The sequence below is a fragment of the Mauremys mutica genome, chromosome 1, assembly GCF_020497125.1.
Source record: "Mauremys mutica isolate MM-2020 ecotype Southern chromosome 1, ASM2049712v1, whole genome shotgun sequence".
In the NCBI taxonomy this organism is placed as follows: Eukaryota; Metazoa; Chordata; order Testudines; family Geoemydidae; genus Mauremys; species Mauremys mutica.
The window spans coordinates 91,817,510-91,837,009 of NC_059072.1; the positions used below are offsets into that span (position 1 = coordinate 91,817,510).

General features: G+C 49.0%; 2 protein-coding genes across 9 annotated transcripts in view; one reads left to right on the forward strand and one right to left on the reverse strand.

Moving 5' to 3' along the window:
* The window catches only part of MEI1 (meiotic double-stranded break formation protein 1), a 57,450-nt gene extending 50,239 nt beyond the window's left edge, over nucleotides 1–7,211 (reverse strand). Inside the window, exons 1-2 of one of the 8 annotated variants that reach the window (XM_044983885.1) lie at nucleotides 3,694–3,918; nucleotides 2,712–2,835 (exon numbers count right to left, since the gene is read on the reverse strand). In XM_044983885.1, the coding sequence (XP_044839820.1) occupies nucleotides 2,712–2,835; nucleotides 3,694–3,831 (262 nt within the window). In that variant the 5' untranslated portion in view covers nucleotides 3,832–3,918. The other 7 variants (XM_044983915.1, XM_044983876.1, XM_044983889.1 and 4 more) reach the window with 7 other exon arrangements.
* On the forward strand, nucleotides 6,687–13,470 carry SNU13 (small nuclear ribonucleoprotein 13). Its single transcript, XM_044983949.1, has 3 exons — nucleotides 6,687–6,840; nucleotides 11,079–11,199; nucleotides 12,434–13,470. The coding sequence occupies exons 1-3, from the start codon at nucleotides 6,838–6,840 to the stop codon at nucleotides 12,694–12,696; spliced, it is 387 nt and encodes a 128-aa protein (XP_044839884.1). The 5' UTR covers nucleotides 6,687–6,837; the 3' UTR covers nucleotides 12,697–13,470.
* Nucleotides 13,471–19,500: the final 6,030 nt, after the last annotated feature.

The window sequence follows — 19,500 nt, forward strand, 5'->3', positions numbered from 1 at the left end:
AGGATTGAACTCACAACCCTGGGTTTAGCCGACCAATGCTCAAACCACTGAGCTATCCCTCCCCCCAAAGCAGTGTGTTTGGTCAGAAGCCTGTCAGAAACTTCCCTTGAGATAACAAACCTGGTACATATCACTTTGTTAAACTGACAAACTCATATAAGCTTGCAGCATCCAGCGGGCATAACTGGACACTACAAGACAGAGGTTCCTAGGGTTGTGTCTGGGACCAGAGATATTGGCTAGTATCATTCGGTTGCACAATCCAAGGAGCAGCTTACATGCCAGAGGCTGTGTGTGAACAGCCCAGGAGTGAGGGTTGTCATAGCAGAGCAGGGTAACGCTGACTCCCAGAGTCAAGGATTGGCGTGACCTAGCAAATCACCGCCCTGAATAACACTAGGGGAACATCACGAGTGGTAGGCAGAATAGCCTATCTCATCATTATTTTGTCCACCAATTAGGCCTAGATTTTGATACATCAATTTTGGCTTACTGTTTTTACACTTTTTTTAAAACACCATCCTTGAGTTACATCAATAACCTTTCTGTTTAGACTAATTCAGTTTTTCTGTCTCCCTTTCATACCTTTTCCCATTAACATTTGTTCTTGATAGGTTACTGTGACATTTTAGGAACTTTCACATACTTTTTACAATTGAGTTCTTAATTATGTACATTTGTAGGGCCAATTATTACTCCACCACATTGGTTGTTTTGCCTTCCCCATGCTGCTGCCCTTACCCCTGGACCTCCCTCCCAAAGCTAGTGTACCAAAAAAAACAAAATCAGCTGATTCCAATCCCTCTTTAATACTTATTATTATTGATTATATGTAGTACAGTGACACCCGGAAGCCACAGTTAGGACCCTACTGTATGTACAAACATACAGTAAAAGACAGTTCCTGCCCCCAAATATAGAGAAGGGGTATTTTTGATGTTATTGCCTGTTTTTAAAGCACGCATTGTCCCCCTAAGTTATTGGATTCATGTGTGTTTACTGTTAGAACTATATTATCTAGGTCTGAATTGTCTGTAAACTCCTCAGGGCCAGGGCTGCTCCCTTCACGTTTGTACTGGGCCAACGGTGAATAAAATTATACAAAGCTGTGTTCCTAACAATGCACATCATCATATGTACAAACAAAATGGGAAAACACCACTGAAATTATTCAATGTGTCAGAATAGAAGAATGAGAGGGAGGGATCTTGAGATGTATTTTCCCCTGAAGAGCAAGAAAAATCTCAAGTGTAAATGAGATCTGGGGAGTAACCAGGCAGAAAGAGAGAATCCAACATATTCATTCACTGAAACAACCAGCTTTTGGGACCTCTATGCACCCCACCACTTTCCCCCTCCCTTACTATTCCTTGCTCGATGGGCCAACATTCCATACCAACTCTTCCTGCAAGGGCTGTGATGCAAACAAAAACCGATCGTGCATATGCTCTGGCCAGCAAGGATCATTGTTGGAAAGACACCTCTCCTAATCCCTTAGGCCTGGTCTGCACTGCAGTGGGGATCGATCTAAGATACGCAACTTCAGCAACGAGAATAGCGTAGCTGAAGTTGACGTATCTTAGATCGAATTAAAATGACTTACTTTGCGTTCTCACAGCACTAGATCGACGGCCGCAGCTCCCCCGTCGACTTTGCTTCCACCTCTCGCACTGCTGGAGTTCAGCAGTCGACGGGAGAGTGATCGGGGATCGATTTATCGCGTCTATACTACACGCAATAAATCAATCCCCGATAGATCAATCGCTACCCGCCAATGCGGTGGGTAGTGTAGACGTACCCTTAGAATATGCTGCTCTACTGTGATGCTGGCTGGAAAGGAGCAGGCAAATGGCCCTCAAGCTTCAATGAGAATTTCTACAAATTCAGAGACATGAGCTGAAAAGGTATCATGCAGATTAGCATTTTGGATATTGTGCTATTAAACCATGCAATGTGTTCCTTCTACCCAGCCCCCTTTGGTTTTGTACCACTTCATCCCAAAGCTGCAGTCCCACCTATCATAGGCGCCGACTCCATGGGTGCTCCGGGGCTGGAGCACCCACAGGGAAAAATTAGTGGGTGCTCTGCACTCCCTGCCACGCCCCACCTCCTCCTCCTCCAGAGCGTGCCACGTCCTGCTCCTCCACTTACCTCCCAGTGCTTGCTGCCAGCAAACAGCTGTAGCAAGCTGCAGGAGGGAGGGGGGAGGAGCAGGAACATGGCACGCTCAGGGGAGGAGGCAGGGCCAGGGCAGGGATTTGGGAAAGGAGTCGGAATAGCGGCAGGGAGGGGGTGGAGTTGGGGTGGGGACTTTGGGGAAGGGGTTGGAATGGGGGCAGGGCAGGGGTGGAGCTGGGGGCAGAGGGGGGGGTCAAGCACCCACCAGCGCCACTAGAACTCGGTGCCTATGCAACCTCTTCTATACCTCTGACAGTGCTGTGGCAGAACAGCAGTGCACTATGGGAAGAGACAAACCCCCAAAAGCTCTCTGTTTGTAGCAAGACTTTAAAAAAGGAGACAAAATAGAAGAGGAGCATGATCCACGCTGTTATGCTGGTTCTGCCTCCAGTATTCATGACACAGAGCTTTGAAAATCAAGATGGGGCAGATAGAAACAGGGAACACTGAGGCAGAGGGATCCCAGAAAAGTAAAGCTCAGCACTGCCTTCCCCCGTTAGCTGTATTAGTTAACATAAAGGGGGTGCTCTTACCAAAGAGGGTTCCTATGAAATGGACACACACCCTTTCGTCCTGTGCCAGCAGCTGGATTACTGGCATGGCATGCCAGGCCAGGACATCACGGAAGCAAGACAGCACATGCTTCTTGCGCACCAGCTGAAGGTTAAAGATGGAATGGAAAGTATCACTGGTGATTTCCTTCATGACATGCAAAGAGGGGGGGGGGGCTGAAGAAGACACTAGGCCAAGGGGACAACAGCCCAGTGTGCCTAGGTGTCTGAGCAACCCCCCATGCTGGAGCCCAGAAACGCAGCAGGGCAGGGCACTTGCCCTATTCCCACACTAGAGACCAGGACTCTAGTCATAGAGACCATCCCATGGTAAAATGACCTGGGAGGAATGATCCGGCAGGGGGCAGGGCAGGACCAGGCAAGGCCTGGGGTGAGAATGGCAGGGAGCGAGACCAGACCGGGTTGGGGCATAGAGCCAAGCCATGCTGGGCCAAGCAGGGGGCGGGGCAGCGCGGGGCGGGGCTGGACTGGCTGGGGGGGGCAGTGACCCAAGCCAGGCAGGGGGTGGGGCTGGACCGGCTGGGGGCGGGGCGGGGAGCGGAGCCGGGCCAGGCAGAGAGCTGAGCTGGACCGGCGGGGGGCGGGGAGCCGAACCGGGCCAGGCAGGGGGCGGGGCTGGACCGGCTGGGGGCGGGGCTGGGAACCGAGCCGGGCCAGGCAGGGGGCGGGGCTGGACCGGCTGGGGGCGGAGCGGGGCGGGGAGCTGAGCCGGGCCAGGCAGAGAGCTGAGCTGGACCGGCGGGGGGCGGGGAGCCGAACCGGGCCAGGCAGGGGGCGGGGCTGGACCGGCTGGGGGCGGGGCTGGGAACCGAGCCGGGCCAGGCAGGGGGCGGGGCTGGACCGGCTGGGGGACCCGTGTGGGGACGCGCAGGGGGCGGATATGGAACCTGACAGGCGGGGGCGGGGCGCGCTGGCGCGGGGAGGACTCGGCGGGGCTCCGTACCGAGGCGCCGCCGGCCCCCAGCGTCTCGATGACGCAGGCCAGGCAGAGCGGCGGGGGCAGCAGCAGGAGCCAGCGCGGGTCGTGACGCGCGTGGAGCCGCTCGCAGACCAGCAGCCCCGCCCCCGGGGCCGCTTCCATCGCGCGCCGCCCGGGCCTCGCCGCGAGTAGGTGTCACGTGGTTGGGGGGAAAGAAAAGCACAGAATTGGCGGGGAAAGTCCTGCGCATGCGTAACTGGGGCGGGGTTTATTTTCGGCGCCTGGGGAGACGCCGAGCACGTGCGTCCCGGTGGTGAGGGCGGGTCCCAGGGGAGGGAGGCAGTTGATTCCTTGCTGACGCTCTCTGTCCTTAAAGGGCCACACACATCACCCTCCGCACCTTTCTTCCCTTCCCCAGCCTGAGCCCGCCCCCTAGGGGAGCCACGGCCGGCAGGACTGGGGCACTCGGGTCAGGACATCACCCCATGCAATGCGCCTGGTGCCTGCCTGGCATCATGGGCAGCTGGGGGAGCCAAGAGGGGAGGAGGAGGAGCGGGGATCTGCTGGGGAACCTAGAAGGGGAGAAGAAGAGAGTTTCCGGAGCAGCGCCGCATGGGGGGGGGGCAGCCTTAGAGCAGAACCCCCGCCCTCGGGGGGTGAGACAGAGGTGAGGGAGGGAAAGCTGATATGGGTCCAGGGGGATAACAAGCGGGGAAATGAGAACCCTGGGCAGGGATCCAGGGAGAGATTAGGCGGAGGGACAGAGAAGATGAGAGAGCAGGGAAATGGGTGGGGAAAGACACAGGGGATTCCAAATAGCAAACGGGGAAGGGGAAATAACGTGCAGAAAGGAAAGAGAAAACTGAGAAATGACAAAATAAGTGAGGTTGAAGGAGAAACCCCAGATCCTTACATTTCATTGGTTGCAACCTATGTTTTGGGGTGACATAAAAGCCACACCAGCCTTTTCCCTTTTGTACTTGGAATGTGGAGGAGTGATCAGTCCTTGACTGAGGATACCACTGCACTTAAAACAAGCCCTATAGTTCATGGTTATTTGGTGACCTATGTGAAATCATTTTTGGCTCAGTCCAGTTCCTACTGAGGTCTGCAACACAAAAGCCACAATTACAGCTGGTACTAATGTTCTTCCCAATATCAGCCCCTTGCTGGCAGCCTCAGAGAGGTCAAAGACTGAATTAGCTATGGGGACTAAATTTCTTTTCTTACCCCTAGAGATGGACCCTTCAAGTCAGAGTTGAAACTCATCAGCTGTGTGTGTTTGAGACGCCTGAACTGCTGCTGTAGTGCAGTAACTGCCTTGTAGAGTCTCCAGAACTATAATTACAGCAGTTTTTCCCAGCATAGATTCACTTAAAATGTTGAACGTTTAGCATTGCCACCCAGTAGCATCCACCTTTAACTTACCCTTACAGCAGCATTCAGGGGGCATAGAGATGCCTTTCATCCATTCTCTGATCTGCACAGAACTGCAGAACAGATCCTGTGTTCATAGTCCTGTGTTTCGCATCAGTAAGGATGTTTTGGGAATTCATAATCCAACACTAAGTGTGTATGTGTTTTGTTTGGAGTAGGGAAGGGAACAAGGATGAATGACATTAGCAGGCAAAATATTTGCTTATGTTTCTCCAAGTCCAGAAAATTATCATGATGGTTTTATTGCATTTGGAACTAGGAAGTTTAAAAAATGAGTTAAACATTTGCATCCCTTTCTGAATAGGGAAGATGGAACAAAGACTAAAAAAGAATGAAATATGGAAAGACAAAAGAGAACAAAGGTGGAGTTACAGCAAAAGGCATATACACCTCTACCCTGGTATAACATGACCCGATACAACATGAATTTGGATATAACACGGTAAAGCAGTGATCGGTGGGGTGGGGGGGCTGTGCACTCTGGTGGATCAAAGCAAGTTCGCTATAACAGTTTCACCTATAACGCGGTAAGATTTTTTGGTTCCCGAGGACAGCGTTATATCGGGGTAGAGGTGTAATTGTGTGCCCCTGTATATCCTGCAACTATAACATGTTATTTCTATTTCTCAATTTTTTACATGTGGAGATCCAGAGCAATATAGATTAAAGTCAGTAACTAAGGATCAAGAGAGGCAATCAGCTGATACAGAATTTAGAGCCTGGTTCTCCAAAGTGCCACAGCTCTTAGAGCCTTCAACTAGAATTGTGAATTATCAGCTGTTCTGAAAAGCAGATACTTAGAGTCTAAAGAAACAGAAATTAAAATTGTAATGACATACTTTTCAGACATATCTTGTTCATTCTCCATACCCTGGCTAGTAGGGAATTGTATCCTTCAGTATATTGTCAACAAAGTGTCCTACTCTTTCTTTGGGAGAGGATTCAGTTGTCTGAAAGAGCGCACTGTTAGAAAAATATGTTGATGCCTAGCTAAAATCTCACCTTGTTACTCCAAACTGTACCCTGAATAATTTATGTGCCTTGTATAGTGTGAGGTTTGTCCAGGGCCACCAAGAGGGGCAGCGGTCTGGGTTTTCAGCAGCATTTCGGCAGTGGGGGGCCCGTCAGTCGCTCCGGGTCTTCGGCAGCATTTCAGCGACGGGGGGCTCTTCAGTGCTGCTGAAGATGTGGAGCGACTGAAGGGCTCCCCGCTACCGAAATGCCACCAAAGATACCGCCGGGTGAGTACAAGCGCTGCAGCTCCCCTGCTTTGCCCCAGGCCCCCTGAATCCTCTGGGTGGGCCTGGGTTTGTCTTTCTATTCAGAATGGATTGGAAATCAGAATTCAGCTCTGCCTCTAACCTCCAGCATAACAATCTCTATATGGAAACCCCAGGCTGAGCAGGATATTGAAGACTATTTCCGCCAAAATCCCTTTTCGCTGCAAGCAAAGCTGGTCTCTGGTTCCTGAATTGTTGCTTCTGTAATGGGACCTGATCACGCGCAGGGGGCGCAATGCACAACACAACCGACGTATATCCAGATTAGACCCGGCCGGTTTTTAAAAAGAGCAGCGCTGGCCCTTTAAGATGAGAGTCTCTCTCTTCTGGCTCCCCGCCCCGGTCGGGCTCAGCTAAACCTCATTTCCGGGCGCGACGCACTTAGAGCGTTTTAGGTTTTTTTCCTCCGTGAAGCTTTCGGGCCGAGAGGATCGCTCCGCTCCGCGCAGCCATGGTGAGCGGCGCCCCGGCCGGGGTGGCCCATGTGGGCTGATGGCCGAGCACGTGGGGGCGGGCGGGCGGAACGCTGGGACGCTCCGCGTTCTGTGAGCAGCGTGCGCGAGGAAGGGGAGCGCCGGGCTGGCTACCGGGAGCCCTGCCTGGGCCGGGGCACGTGGAGCACAGGCGCCGCCACGTGGGAGGGGGAAGAGGTCGCTGGGGCGCCAGTGTAGCCGAGCACCCGCCCAGGATTCCTGCTGCCGCGCACAGGGCCGGTCACAGCAACTGCCGTCACGGCCTGTGGCTTTCGTGTGGGCAACTGCTCGCCCTCCTCTGAGCGCTGTGTGCCGATCCCCGTTCACTCACCGTGCTCCTCCGCTGGGTGGGGTGGGAGCTTGCGGAGACCAGTTATCTTACCACCTCTTGGTGTGCGGGAGTACAGGGCTGGGTGGGAGCACGTGGAGGTTATGCTTTCCCCCCCTCCCCTGCCTTGTGATAGGGTATGACAAAAGTACGGGATGTTGCTGCTTATTTCACAGCATGAGTCTCTGTTTATTGAATGTTAATTGACCATAATACAGAGGGGTTATTTAAAGGGGTAACATACAGCAAAAATTATTGAAGCAATAACAATATTTAGTTCTTATAGTGCTTTTTGTCTGTAGATTTGAAACCACTTTGCAGAGGGAAATTGAGCTATAGAGGTTTCAGCATGGCAGCCGTGTTAGTCTGTATCAACAAAAAGAATGAGGAGTACTTGTGGCACCTTAGAGCCTAACAAATTTATAGAAGTGACATGACTTGCCAAAGCTCACCCAGCTATCCAGTGGCACGTGACCCAGGTCTCCCAATTTGCACTCTGTGTTCTAGCCACTAGATCATAGAATATCAGGGTTGGAAGGAACCTCAGGAGGTCATCTAGTCCAACCTGCTCAAAGCAGGACCAGTTCTCAGCTAAATCATCCCAGCCAGGGCTTTGTCAAGCCTGAGCTTAAAAACTTCTAAGGAAGGATATTTCACCACCTCCCTAGGTAACATTCTAGTGCTTCACCACCCTCCTAGTCAGATATTAGGAATAACTTTTTCACCTAAACCTCCCCCACTGCAACTAGAGATCATTAGTCCTTGTTCTGTCATCTGGTACCACTGAGAACAGTCTAGATCCGTCCTCTTTGGAACCCCCTTTCAGGTAGTTGAAAGCAGCTGTCAAATCCCCCCTCATTCTTCTCTTCTGCAGACTAAACAATCCCAGTTCCCTCAGCCTCTCCTCATAAATCATGTGCTCCAGCCCCCTAATCATTTTTGTTGCCCTCTGCGGGACTCTTTCCAATTTTTCCACATCCTTCTTGTAGTGTGGGGCCCAAAACTGGACACAGTACTCCAGATGAGGCCTCACCAGTGTCGAATAGAGTGGAATGATCACGTCCCTCGATCTGCTGGCAATGCCCTTACTTATACAGCCTAAAATGCCGTTAGCCTTCTTGGCAACAAGGGCACACTGTCATCTCATATCCAGCTTCTCATCCACTGTAACCCCTAGGTCCTTTTCTGCAGAACTGCTGCCTAGCCATTCGGTCCCTAGTCTGTAGCAGTGCATGGGATTCTTCCGTCCTAAGTGCAGGACTCTGCACTTGTCCTTGTTGAACCTCATCAGATTTCTTTTAGCCCAATCCTCTAATTTGTCTAGGTCCCTCTGTATCCTATCCCTACCCTCCAGCGTATCTACCACTCCTCCCAGTTTAGTGTCATCTGCAAACTTGCTGAGAGTGCAGTCCACGCCATCCTCCAGATCATTAATGAAGATATTGAACAAAACCGGCACCAGGACCGACCCTTGGTGCACTCTGCTTGATACTGGCTGCCAAATAGACGTGGAGCCATTGATCACTACCCGCTGAGCCCGACAGTCTAGCCAGCTTTCTATCTACCTTATAGTCCATTCATCCAGCCCATACTTCTTTAACTTGCCGGCAAGAATACTGTGGAAGACCATATCAAAAGCTTTGCTTAAGTCAAGGAATAACGCATCCACTGCATTCCCCTCATCCATGGAGCCAGTTATCGCCTCATAGAAGGCAATTAGGTTATTCAGGCATGACTTGCCCTTGGTGAATCCATGCTGACTGTTCCTGATCACTTTCCTCTCCTCTAAGTGCTTCAGAATTGATTCCTTGAGGACCTGCTCCATGATTTTTCCAGAGACTGAGGTGTGGCTGACTGGCCTGTAGTTCCCCAGATCCTCCTTCTTCCCTTTTTTAAAGATGGGCACTACAGTAGCCTTTTTCCAGTCATCCAGGACCTCCCCCGATCTCCATGAGTTTTCAAAGATAATGGCCAATGGTTCTGCAATCACATCCGCCAACTCCTTTAGCATCCTCGGATGCAGCGCATCCAGCCCCAGGGATTTGTGCTCATATAGCTTTTCTAAGTCCTGAACCACTTCTTTCTCCACAGAAGGCTGGTCACCACCTCCCCATGCTGTGCTGCCCAGTGCAGCAGTCTGGGAGCTGACCTTGTTCATGAAGACAACAGGCAAAAAAAAGCATTGAGTACATTAACTTTTTCCACATCTTCTGTCACTAGGTTGCCTCCCTCATTCAGTAAGGGGCCCACACTTTCCTTGATTTTCTTCTTGTTGCTAACATAACTGAAGAAACCCTTCTTGTTACTCTTAGCATATCTTGCTAGCTGCAACTCCAAGTGTGATTTGGCCTTCCTGTTTTCACTCCTGCATGCCTGAGCAATATTTTTATACTCCTCCTGGTCATTTGTCCAATCTTCCACTTCTTGTAAGCGTCTCTTTTTTGTTTTTAAGATCAGCAAGGATTTCACTGTTAAGCCAAGCTGGTCGCCTGCCATATTTACTATTCTTTCTACACATCGGGATGGTTTGTTCCTGCAACATAAATAAGGATTCTTTAAAATACAGTCAGCCCTCCTGGACTCCTTTCCCCCTCATGTTATTCTCCCAGGGGATCCTGCCCATCAGTTCCCTGAGGGACTCAAAGTCTGCTTTTTCTGAAGTTCAGGGTCCGTATACTGCTGCTCTCCTTTCTTCTTTGTGTCAGGATCCCGAACGTGGCCATCTCATGGTCACTGCCTCCCAGGTTCCCATCCACTTTTGCTTCTCCTACTAATTCTTCCCAGTTTGTGAGCAGCAGGTCAAGAAGAACTCTGCCCCTAGTTGGTTCCTCCAGCACTTGCACCAGGAAATTGTCCCCTACACTTTCCAAAAACTTCCTGGATTGTCTGTGCACTGCTGTATTGCTCTCCCAGCAGGATCACACTGTCTCCTTTAGGAGGTATCCTGTTATGCCCTTCTAAGGCATAAGAAAATCTCAAACTGGAGAAGCAGAGCTGTTTCTGTCTAGACAAACCTGTGTCCTCGCCTTTCAGTTCCACAATCACCTGTCTGAATATTTACAATGTGTCTGGTGTAGTGCTGACCCTGAGCAGAAGCATGTTGCTGTTACAGAAGGGCCTTAAAAATTGTCACTTGTTTGTGCAGCTCTAGAACAGTTTAATTGTTAACATAAGGTTTTAGAAAAGCCTTCATTAAAACAGAAAAGAATTCTAACTCTTTCCCTATTGATGCTGTTTGTTTGTTTTCACTTATCATGGACACAAACTAGCCTGGTTGATTTTACTTCTTGCTTGTTATGCGCTAGCACACAATTGTTCTAACACTTGCGGAGGGGAGAAGTGGTAAGTAGATTTCCTTTTGAATTGTTCTCGGAACATTCCATTTTTAATTTTTAAAACATGCCTTTTAAAAAATAAGCCTGGTGCCTGACTCTCTTTACAGGATTATTCTTTTAAGTTCAGATCTAAAAATGTGCAATTGTTTATCTGCCAACACAGGGAGAGCATTTTATATTAACAAAGCACCTGAAATTGCAAAGGGCTCACTGCTGAACTACCTCTGGGCTGGAATTGGCATGGTATATGTGAAACAACAGCATGTGGAGGGGAACTTTGGTTTAGGACTGAGAACAAACCTGTGTGTGTATGTAACTTTGGGATGCCATGCAATCTTTAGTGTCTATGCAGAGCAGATGGGACCTCAGTGTTTCCTCTCTCATCTGCGTATACATTTTGTGTAGATGTTTTAGAAGAGTCAGGGACTGAGTTGATCCTGGCAGGATGTGAACCTGTGGTTCTAGGGAGTTTGGATGTGTTAAACTCAGTACCTGCCTGTGAAAGTTACAAGTGAAGCTTTTCTCTGCTTCTTGTAATTCTTGCCTTTTTTTCTAGACTGAGGCCGAAGTCAACCCCAAAGCTTACCCACTAGCTGATGCACAACTCACCAAAACCCTGCTGGACCTTGTACAGCAGTCCTGCAACTACAAACAGCTACGCAAGGGTGCCAATGAAGGTGAGGTCTGTTTGTTATAAGACATGCTGTGTTTGCCTACAGTAAAGAAAGGGTTTAATAGATTCTGAGGCTAGGAGGGATCACTGTGATGATCTAAGTCTGACTTCTGAGATGAGAGAACTTCCCCCCAGATAATTCCTAGAGCATCTAGTTTACCACACTTGATGTTACAGATGATGGTTGTCTTCTCCTGTCTCCAGCTGTGGAACTAGGATGTTTGGTAATTCACCCTTCCAAATCCACATTGTTTGTTTTATACAGTTTCTGGCTTGTGCAAATGTTTGGGGTTTCTTTTCTTTTCCCTTACAGAATATTCTAGCAGGAACAAAACTAACCTTTTCAGCAAAACTGTGCAGCTCTCACTTGCCTCTCTGTTAACTGCACAAAATAGGGTTGTTGGTGTAACAGTTCCTGTGTGTTTTGGGGAGGGGTAGCAGGGGAGAGTGTTATAGAAGATGACTGGCTGGTGGTGAGACTAATTTGTCAGGATTACATCCTTAATATTTGTCTGTAGTGCCCGTTGCTGTGCTGCATAAGAACTGATAGTGTTTAGGACAGTGGTCCCCAAACTGGGGGGTGTGGAGGAATGTCTGGGGTGGGGGGTGGCAGGGCCCAGTCCAGCCCAGCCCTGGCTCCCCTCCTTGGCATTGGCTGCAGCCCTGCTCCTTGCCACAGCTCAGCCACCTGCCCCCACTCTGTCCTCGGCCTGGCTGTGACTTTGCTCCTAGCCCAGGAGGCTGTGGACATATTCCATTACTGGTAAGACAGTGCGTGAAGGGGAAAGTTTGGGCACTACTGGCTTTGGGCAAGGATACAGACAGACCAGACTCCTATGTCCTAATTATAAAAAACAGAATGAAAAAAGTTGTTGGATCAGTTGTATCTATACAATCACATATATCACCTTCCTTCACTCCCTCCCTGTCAAACAGTACAGGTTTGTTTCATAGAATATGTTCCCCACAGCCTTGTCCAATCTGTATGGGGTTTTTATGACACCAAATCCACCACTTTCCTCAGGAGATTTTCACAAACTCTTTGGGGCAGGACTATCTCTGTTCTGGTTGTGCAACACCCAGCTCACTGGGGTCCTGGTCCTTGACTAGGGCTCCTAGTAGCATTACCATGGCATCTACCTAGAATAGATGCACTGTTACTAAATAGATTTCTGTGTTTCCTAATGTTCTCGTGTTAATATGCTCCACACCAAGACCTCTTCCTTCTCTCTCTACAGCCACTAAAACACTGAACAGAGGAATAGCAGAATTCATTGTGATGGCTGCAGATGCTGAGCCCCTGGAGATCATCCTGCACCTCCCTCTCTTGTGCGAGGACAAGAACGTGCCCTATGTCTTTGTGCGCTCCAAGCAGGCCCTGGGCCGGGCATGTGGTGTCTCCCGGCCTGTCATTGCCTGCTCAATTACCATCAAGGAAGGGTCACAACTGAAGCCTCAGATTCAATCGGTCCAGCAAGCTATAGAGAGACTGTTGGTCTAAATCTGCCTAAAACCCAATAGCTGAAATCCATAATTAAAAAAAAAAAAAAAAAAAAAATCCGAGTTGGAGAGGGAATTAATGATAGTTAGACAATACAATGGTTTGATACCAAACCCTTGTTGTTTCAAAATGCCAGGTGTTTGTTTTACAGTGGCTTGCTCCGATTATATATTTCTACTCTCCACTGTGGGTCAGTCTAGATTTTTTTTTTCTCCTCCCTCTCTTCCTTGACGGCCTTTCAGAAGACACTCTTGCAGTACTAGTTCTCAAAACTCTGTTGCTCAACAGAGTGAGAGTAGCTCCTCCTGTGTGATATGCAAAATAATATATTGCCCCACTTTAGGGCATGGTTAACCTATACTCTTTTTCTCCCCCAATAATGGATTAGTTTCCTTCATTTTGCAGCAAATTCTTCTGTGATAAGTTTGACCTTAACAGACATGAATCATTTAATGTGTGTGTTCTAGACGGTTAGGTCCAATGAGGAAAATTAAGGTGGATCTGCGGTGTAATGGTGAATATTCAGCAATTGCTGCTTTAAGGGAGAGGCAAATAATAGAGGAGTGGGGGAAATAAAGACAGTGGCAGCTATGTAGTGTAGGATACAGGCCAAGACCAAGTCAGCAGATATGGTGAAACTGGACAAGAGGCCACTGTCTGAGAGGTGTAGAGGGAGGAGAAATCCTACTACAGTGCTATGGGTGATAATTCTAACCTTGCTTGTCTTTTTTTTTAAACTGGTATTTTTTTAAATAAAATCCATATATTCCCAGATTTGTCAGCTCGTGTACATGACTTTTCTCTCAGCCTGTCTTGGATAGGAATGTGCTGCTAACTGCCTTTTACTAGTTCAAATGAATTGGAGACCACCCCTGGGCTAATGCTGTGCATTATAATGCAGCATATTAGAGCTGCCTCCTATCATTTTGTTTAGTATTGATGCGTCTGCCTGCAGCATTGTTGTGAGCTACGAAAAGCTGGTTCTCAAGGGTGTTTAAACCCCTTCCCCCTCCTAAAAAACCCACCAAAACAAAACCTCACACACCAGGGAAGAAAATAAGTTTGCTACTTCTTGGTAGGAAGTAGCTTATCAAGGCCCAGTTGTGGTGAAGGAGAAATAAGGATAGCAAGGAACAGTGTGAGTATTCAGACTCTTCCCAAAGGTGTATTGTTTCTGTCAGTAAAGGCCTAGCTTTAGAACTGAACATGAAAACAGAAAAAGTCTATTATTCTTTTCACTTTAAAGGTGAAATGAGGCTTGTGTAATAGACACCCTTGAACTTCTCCATAGCCTTGCCTCATTGGAATGTGGTTTCTTAGGTCCAAGAGCTAGTGGCCAACTTTGCCTACCACCCACACCAGCTTTTTTTTATTATATTATTATTTTTAAATTGTTAATCTTGCTTCTGTTTTGTCCAAGAGTTAAGATAGGTGCCACCCCTACAACACCATATTAACTGCAATCCTGGAACTGGCATTACCACTGGCAGGGGAGTGGGGGAAGGTGCCATAAGTGCATGTGAACAAATTTTCCATTGGCCGGGCTGGGTTCTGCAGGCTTGAATTGTAATGCTAATCTAGATGCACTCTGGTTGTGTTAACTGTTAGGTGTAGCTGTACCGAATGGTAGGATCAGTTGGAGCAGGTAGGAACGGCTCTTGCTGTGATACAGAGATGCACATGTATGTTGAGGGATTAGTATACGCTGTTTCAGCATTGAGTTCTGGAGGCTGTCTTCTAGTCCTGTATAGGTTTTTATACCACACTCATTAGTATCTCTTGGCACCTAATAGTGTATTAAATAACATAACTACAGTTATGTTCTCCCATCCTCTTCCCCACAAGGGGAAGCATAGGCAGTGGAGTGTCTTTGGTAAGGTGGGTGTTGGGTTGTGTATAGTGGAGAAAGCAAGGTCAAAGAAATGCCTTACACTTGGAACAGAAAGTGGGGGCTTGTGATTGTTCCTGGGGAGTGTTGGTTCCATAGTCTCTGACGGCCTCTGGAACACGTTCTGTCTCAACAATAAAAGTAAAGCTAATCTGTGGTGTAAAGTTTCACTGTGTGAGAGGAGCAAAGCAGCCAATCACATTTTGTCCTGGAAATTTAGATAGTCTTTATCTTCAAAGTACTCAAGGGCCCGGACCCAGGAGACTAAGACCTTGATTCAGTATTCAGTAGGAAGCTAGTGTAGAGAGCAGAGGACAGGTGTGTGCTCACAGCTGCATGTATTGCTGAGATGTGCTGCAGTGTTTTGTGCTAGTTGGAGTTTCCTAAGTGCTGCAGGTATCATGCCTAGGAATATCTCATTGCTGTAGTTCAGCTGAGAGGTGACAAAGGCATGAATACCTAAGTTCTGGTATTTGATGGTAGAAAGCATCAGTCATGGCCATTATGATGGGAGAGCCCAGGATCAGTAAGGAATCCAAGAGTAGTCCTGTAGAGTAAGCTATGCTGACCAGGTGTTTTTCTTGCAATGTAGCAATACTACCTCGCAGCATCAAGCTTTGGCCCATCAACATTGCTGCATTTACACTGTTAGGCTGGCATAGTAATGTAGGTGGGGTGTGGATTTTCACATCCTGACCACCTTAGCTATGTTGACCAGGCCTCAGAGCAAATGTCCTTTTTGATGACAACCTCACTGTAAATGTGGCAGTATTGATACCTACAGTTAATCAGGGAGGTGTTACTATACTACTGGAAAAAAACCCTTCTGTGGCTGTAGGAAATGTCTACGCTAAAGTGGCATAGCTATGATGCCACAGCTGTGCCACTGTAGCTCCAATAGCAAGGGTGGGCAAACTACGGCCTGGGGGCCTCATCTGGCCTTCAAGCTCCCTCCAAGGAGTGGGGTCTGGGGCTTGACCCACTCCACACAGCTCCCAGAAGCAGTGGCATGTCCCCCCTGCTCTGGTTCCTATGCATAAGGGCAGTCAGGGTCCTCTGCATGCTGCTCCAGCCTCGAGCCCCATCCCCGCAACTTCTATGGGTTGGGAACCCACAGCCAATGGGAGCTGCAGGGGTGGTGCCTGCAGATAAGGCAGTGCACAGAGCTGCCTGGCTGTGCCACTATGTAGGAGCTGGAGGGGGGAGATGCTGCTGCTTTTGGGAGCTGCTTGAGGTAAGCCCTGCCCAGAGCCTGTGCCCCAACCCATGCCCTAACCCTGATTTTTCCCCCTCCCCCCCACCCAGCTCTCCAAACCCCTTGGTCCCAGCCTGGAGCACCCTCCTGCACTCTGAACCCCTCATCCCCAGCCCCACCCCAGAGCCCATACCCCCAATTTTGTGAGCATTCATAGCCTGCCCTACAATTTCCATACCCAGACTCTGAGGCCAAAAAGTTTATCCACCCCCATCCTATAGTATAGACAACTTGATGTAAGAGATTGTAGAAAAGATTTTTTTTGACAACCCAGCCCCTCAAATGAGATTTTCAGAAACCGTTTGAATGATCCCTTACACCACTAAAGGTCAGCGGGGGGGAGTAGTGCCCCTACAACAGCCTAAAGGGGCAGAGTCCCTTCCCTGTTCCATAATTATAAAAATCAAATTTATAAACAGTTCACTGGAGGGGCTGTGTATCAGAACACCTTGACACTGATGTGCTTCCATAGTCCTATTTACTTACTGGAGCCTTTCACGTTCCTTCTGTTTGATTAATGCTTATTTCTGTAATATTTCTAAAGTAAAATGGGAGTCTGCATGTGGATTTTAGAGCACCTCAAAATCTCTCTCAAACCAGATAGTTTGGGCTCTGGACAAAATTATCCAAAAGAGCCATATAAGGAACACCAGTCTCTGAAAACTGCTATGAGTAGGGCTCAAATTTACACTGGGGGTGGTCAGATTCACTGATCACAGCATGTCACCTTGAGTCACCCAGTTACCATGGCAAGAGATTGCACGCAAGCCCTCCGGCTGTTAGCAAAGCCCTATTCTAGCTTCATGCACGTTTCATTTGCTTTGGTTCAAGCTGATGATGCACCAACCTGGCAGTGTATGCTTGCCATAGGTAAGATTGATCTCAGCTGTTTGGGATTTGTCTGAGCCCCAGCTGTACACAAGAACACATTAAAAGCCATTGGCTGATTTTTAGGGAGACTGGATCTGAGGCTCAAATAATCCCAAATTTGGACCACTAACCCTATCACACACCACTACAAGGCAATCTGCATTACCAGGGGGATTTTAGAGCCCTTTGAATAGTTTATCTTTTAAACAGTAAACCTCTCAACCTTAACTACAGTAGAGCTGTCATTTCCTTATAAGGGAGTTTATCTCAACTATGATGGCTTAATGTATTCAAAGCTACCACTCTGTAAAGGGCCTAAACACTTCACAGCATGCCAAGACAGTTGTCTCCTTTAACACACTACACAACAGCACCAGGAATAAAGGATTCTTGGGTGAAGGGAGAGTTTGCTTGTTAACAAAGTGAGCAGAGGCAACTAAACTAACCCAATTTTCACTGCCTATTTGCTAAAATTTTACATAATAAAATGCATCCAAAGAAGTGGGTATTCACCCACGAAAGCTCATGCTACAAAACGTCTGTTAGTCTATAAGGTGCCACAGGATTCTTTGCTGCTTTTACATAATAAAAGGGTCTGTTAAAAACAGGACTGGGGAAAGACTAAAAGCAAAATCGACCATAAAGTCCACTTGAGTGCAATGAAGATGTAACTTACCTAATCAGCACCTCCATACTAGAGCAGGGATGGGCAAACTTTTTGGTCTGAGGGCCGCATCTGGGTATGGAAATTGTATGGCAGGCCATGAATGCTCACAGAATTGCGGGTTGGAGTGTAGGAGGGGGTGAGGGCTCCAGCTAGGGGTGAGGCAAGAAATGAGTTCAGGATAGGGGGCACCTCTGGGCTGGGTCAGAGTTGGGATGCAGGGAGGCTCCAGGGTGGGGCTAGGGATGAGTTTGGGGTGCAGGAAGGTGCTCTGGGCTTGGACTGAGGGCAGGAGAGGGATCAGAGCTGGGGCAGGGGGTTGAGGTGCAGGAGGGGGGTCAGGGGTGCAGGCTCTGGGTGGAACTTCCCTCAAGCAGCTTCCAGAAGCAGTGGCATATCCTTCCCTCCAGCTCCTTTGCAGAGGCGTGGCCAGGCAACTCTACATGCTGCCCTATCTGCAGGCATCACCCCTGCAGCTCCTATTGGTCACAGTTCCCAGCCAATGGGAGCTGTGGGGATGGCACTTGGGACCAGGCCAGTGTGTGTAGCCCCCTGGCTGCCCCTATGCACAGGAGCCAGAGGGGGGCAAGCCCCAGACCCAACTCCCCAACAGGAGTTCAAGGGCCAGATGCAGCTCCTGGAGCATAGTTTGCCCACTCCTGTACTAGAGAGTACACCAGAAAACCCTTTGAGATATGTACATATTAATTACAAAGTAAGGATGTGATAGCATCAGAATCTCTTTCCAGAATTGTAGACTGCTAACCTTCAAGTCAAGGCTCACTAGGAAAAGGGTCCAGAACAATTTTTCTCCCTGACATCACTATTATGTGGTGTGGAGGCCCATACTACACCATAAAACATCACCCCCTTTTGCCTACAACAGCTTAGTCCTGCTTCCGGGCCAAGCTCGTGCACCTGTTATACATGGAGAAAGGGGTAGACCACAGGATGGGAACAGGGATGGAAGTGTAGTTACACTGCAGTTAGCAACACTGTCTTCTAGAACAAGACCTGGTTCTTAACTACATATAAGGGTGTAGTCACTAGTCTGACACTTTCTAGTGCTGGCAGTTTAAACAGATTTACATGTCATAGATCACACTTTGATACAAAAATCAATGGAAGTAATGAAGAGGAACCATCACCACATGCCCTTTTTCAAGGTATAGCTCACACCTCTGCTTTCAGGCATCTGACTCACCCTCCTTTGAGAGTGGAAAAGCAGTGTCTGGATTACAACTTAAGAACGGCCGTACTGGGTCAGACCAAAGGTCCATCTAGCCCAGTATCTGTCTACTGACAGTGGCCAATGCCAGGTGCCCCAGAGGAAGTGAACCTAACAGGCAATGATCAAGTGATCTCTCTCCTGCCATCCATCTCCATCCTCTGACAAACAGGCTAGGGACACCATTCCTTACCCATCCTGGCTAATAGCCATTTATGGACTTAACCTCCATGAATTTATCCAGTTCTCTTTTAAACGCTGTTATAGTCCTAGCCTTCACAACCTCCTCAGGTAAGGAGTTCCACAAGTTGACTGTGCGCTGTGTGAAGAACTTCCTTTTATTTGTTTTAAACCTGCTGCCTATTAATGACCCCAGCCTGTAAGGCACTGGGTTGCCTTGTTCTGGTCAGCACTGCCGACCGGGACATTAAAAGTCCTGTCAGCACTGCTGCCCAGCTAAGGCAGGCTAGTGCCTACCTTTTCCAACACTGCGCTGTGCCCCAGAAGCGGCCAGCTGGTTGCACACCTCTTCCTAGGAGCAAGACCTGCTGCTGGGTGCTTCCGGGACACAACGCGGTCCGCAGTGCACCCTGGCTGTGCTGCTTGCGGTAAATCCGTGCCTGCGCCCCAATCCCCTGCCCCAGCCTTGAGCCCCCCAAACCAGAGCCCCTCCTGCACCCCAAACTCCCCAGTCACTCCAAACGCAGGGGCCCTCCTACACCCCTCATCCCCAGCCCAGAGCCCTGACCCCTTCCTGCACCCCAACCCCCTGCTCCAGCCCAGACCCCCCTCCCACACTCTGGACCCCTCACCCCCATACTCCAAACCTCTGTCCCAGCCCTCATCCCCAACTCCATTGGGTTATGGGCACCACCAATTTTCTTCAACAAGGTCCCCAG

Coding starts and splice junctions, on each gene's coding strand:
- SNU13 (XM_044983949.1), top strand. Junction 11,200..12,433: donor ACGCAAGGGTGCCAATGAAG/GTGAGGTCTGTT, acceptor CTCTCTCTACAG/CCACTAAAACACTGAACAGA.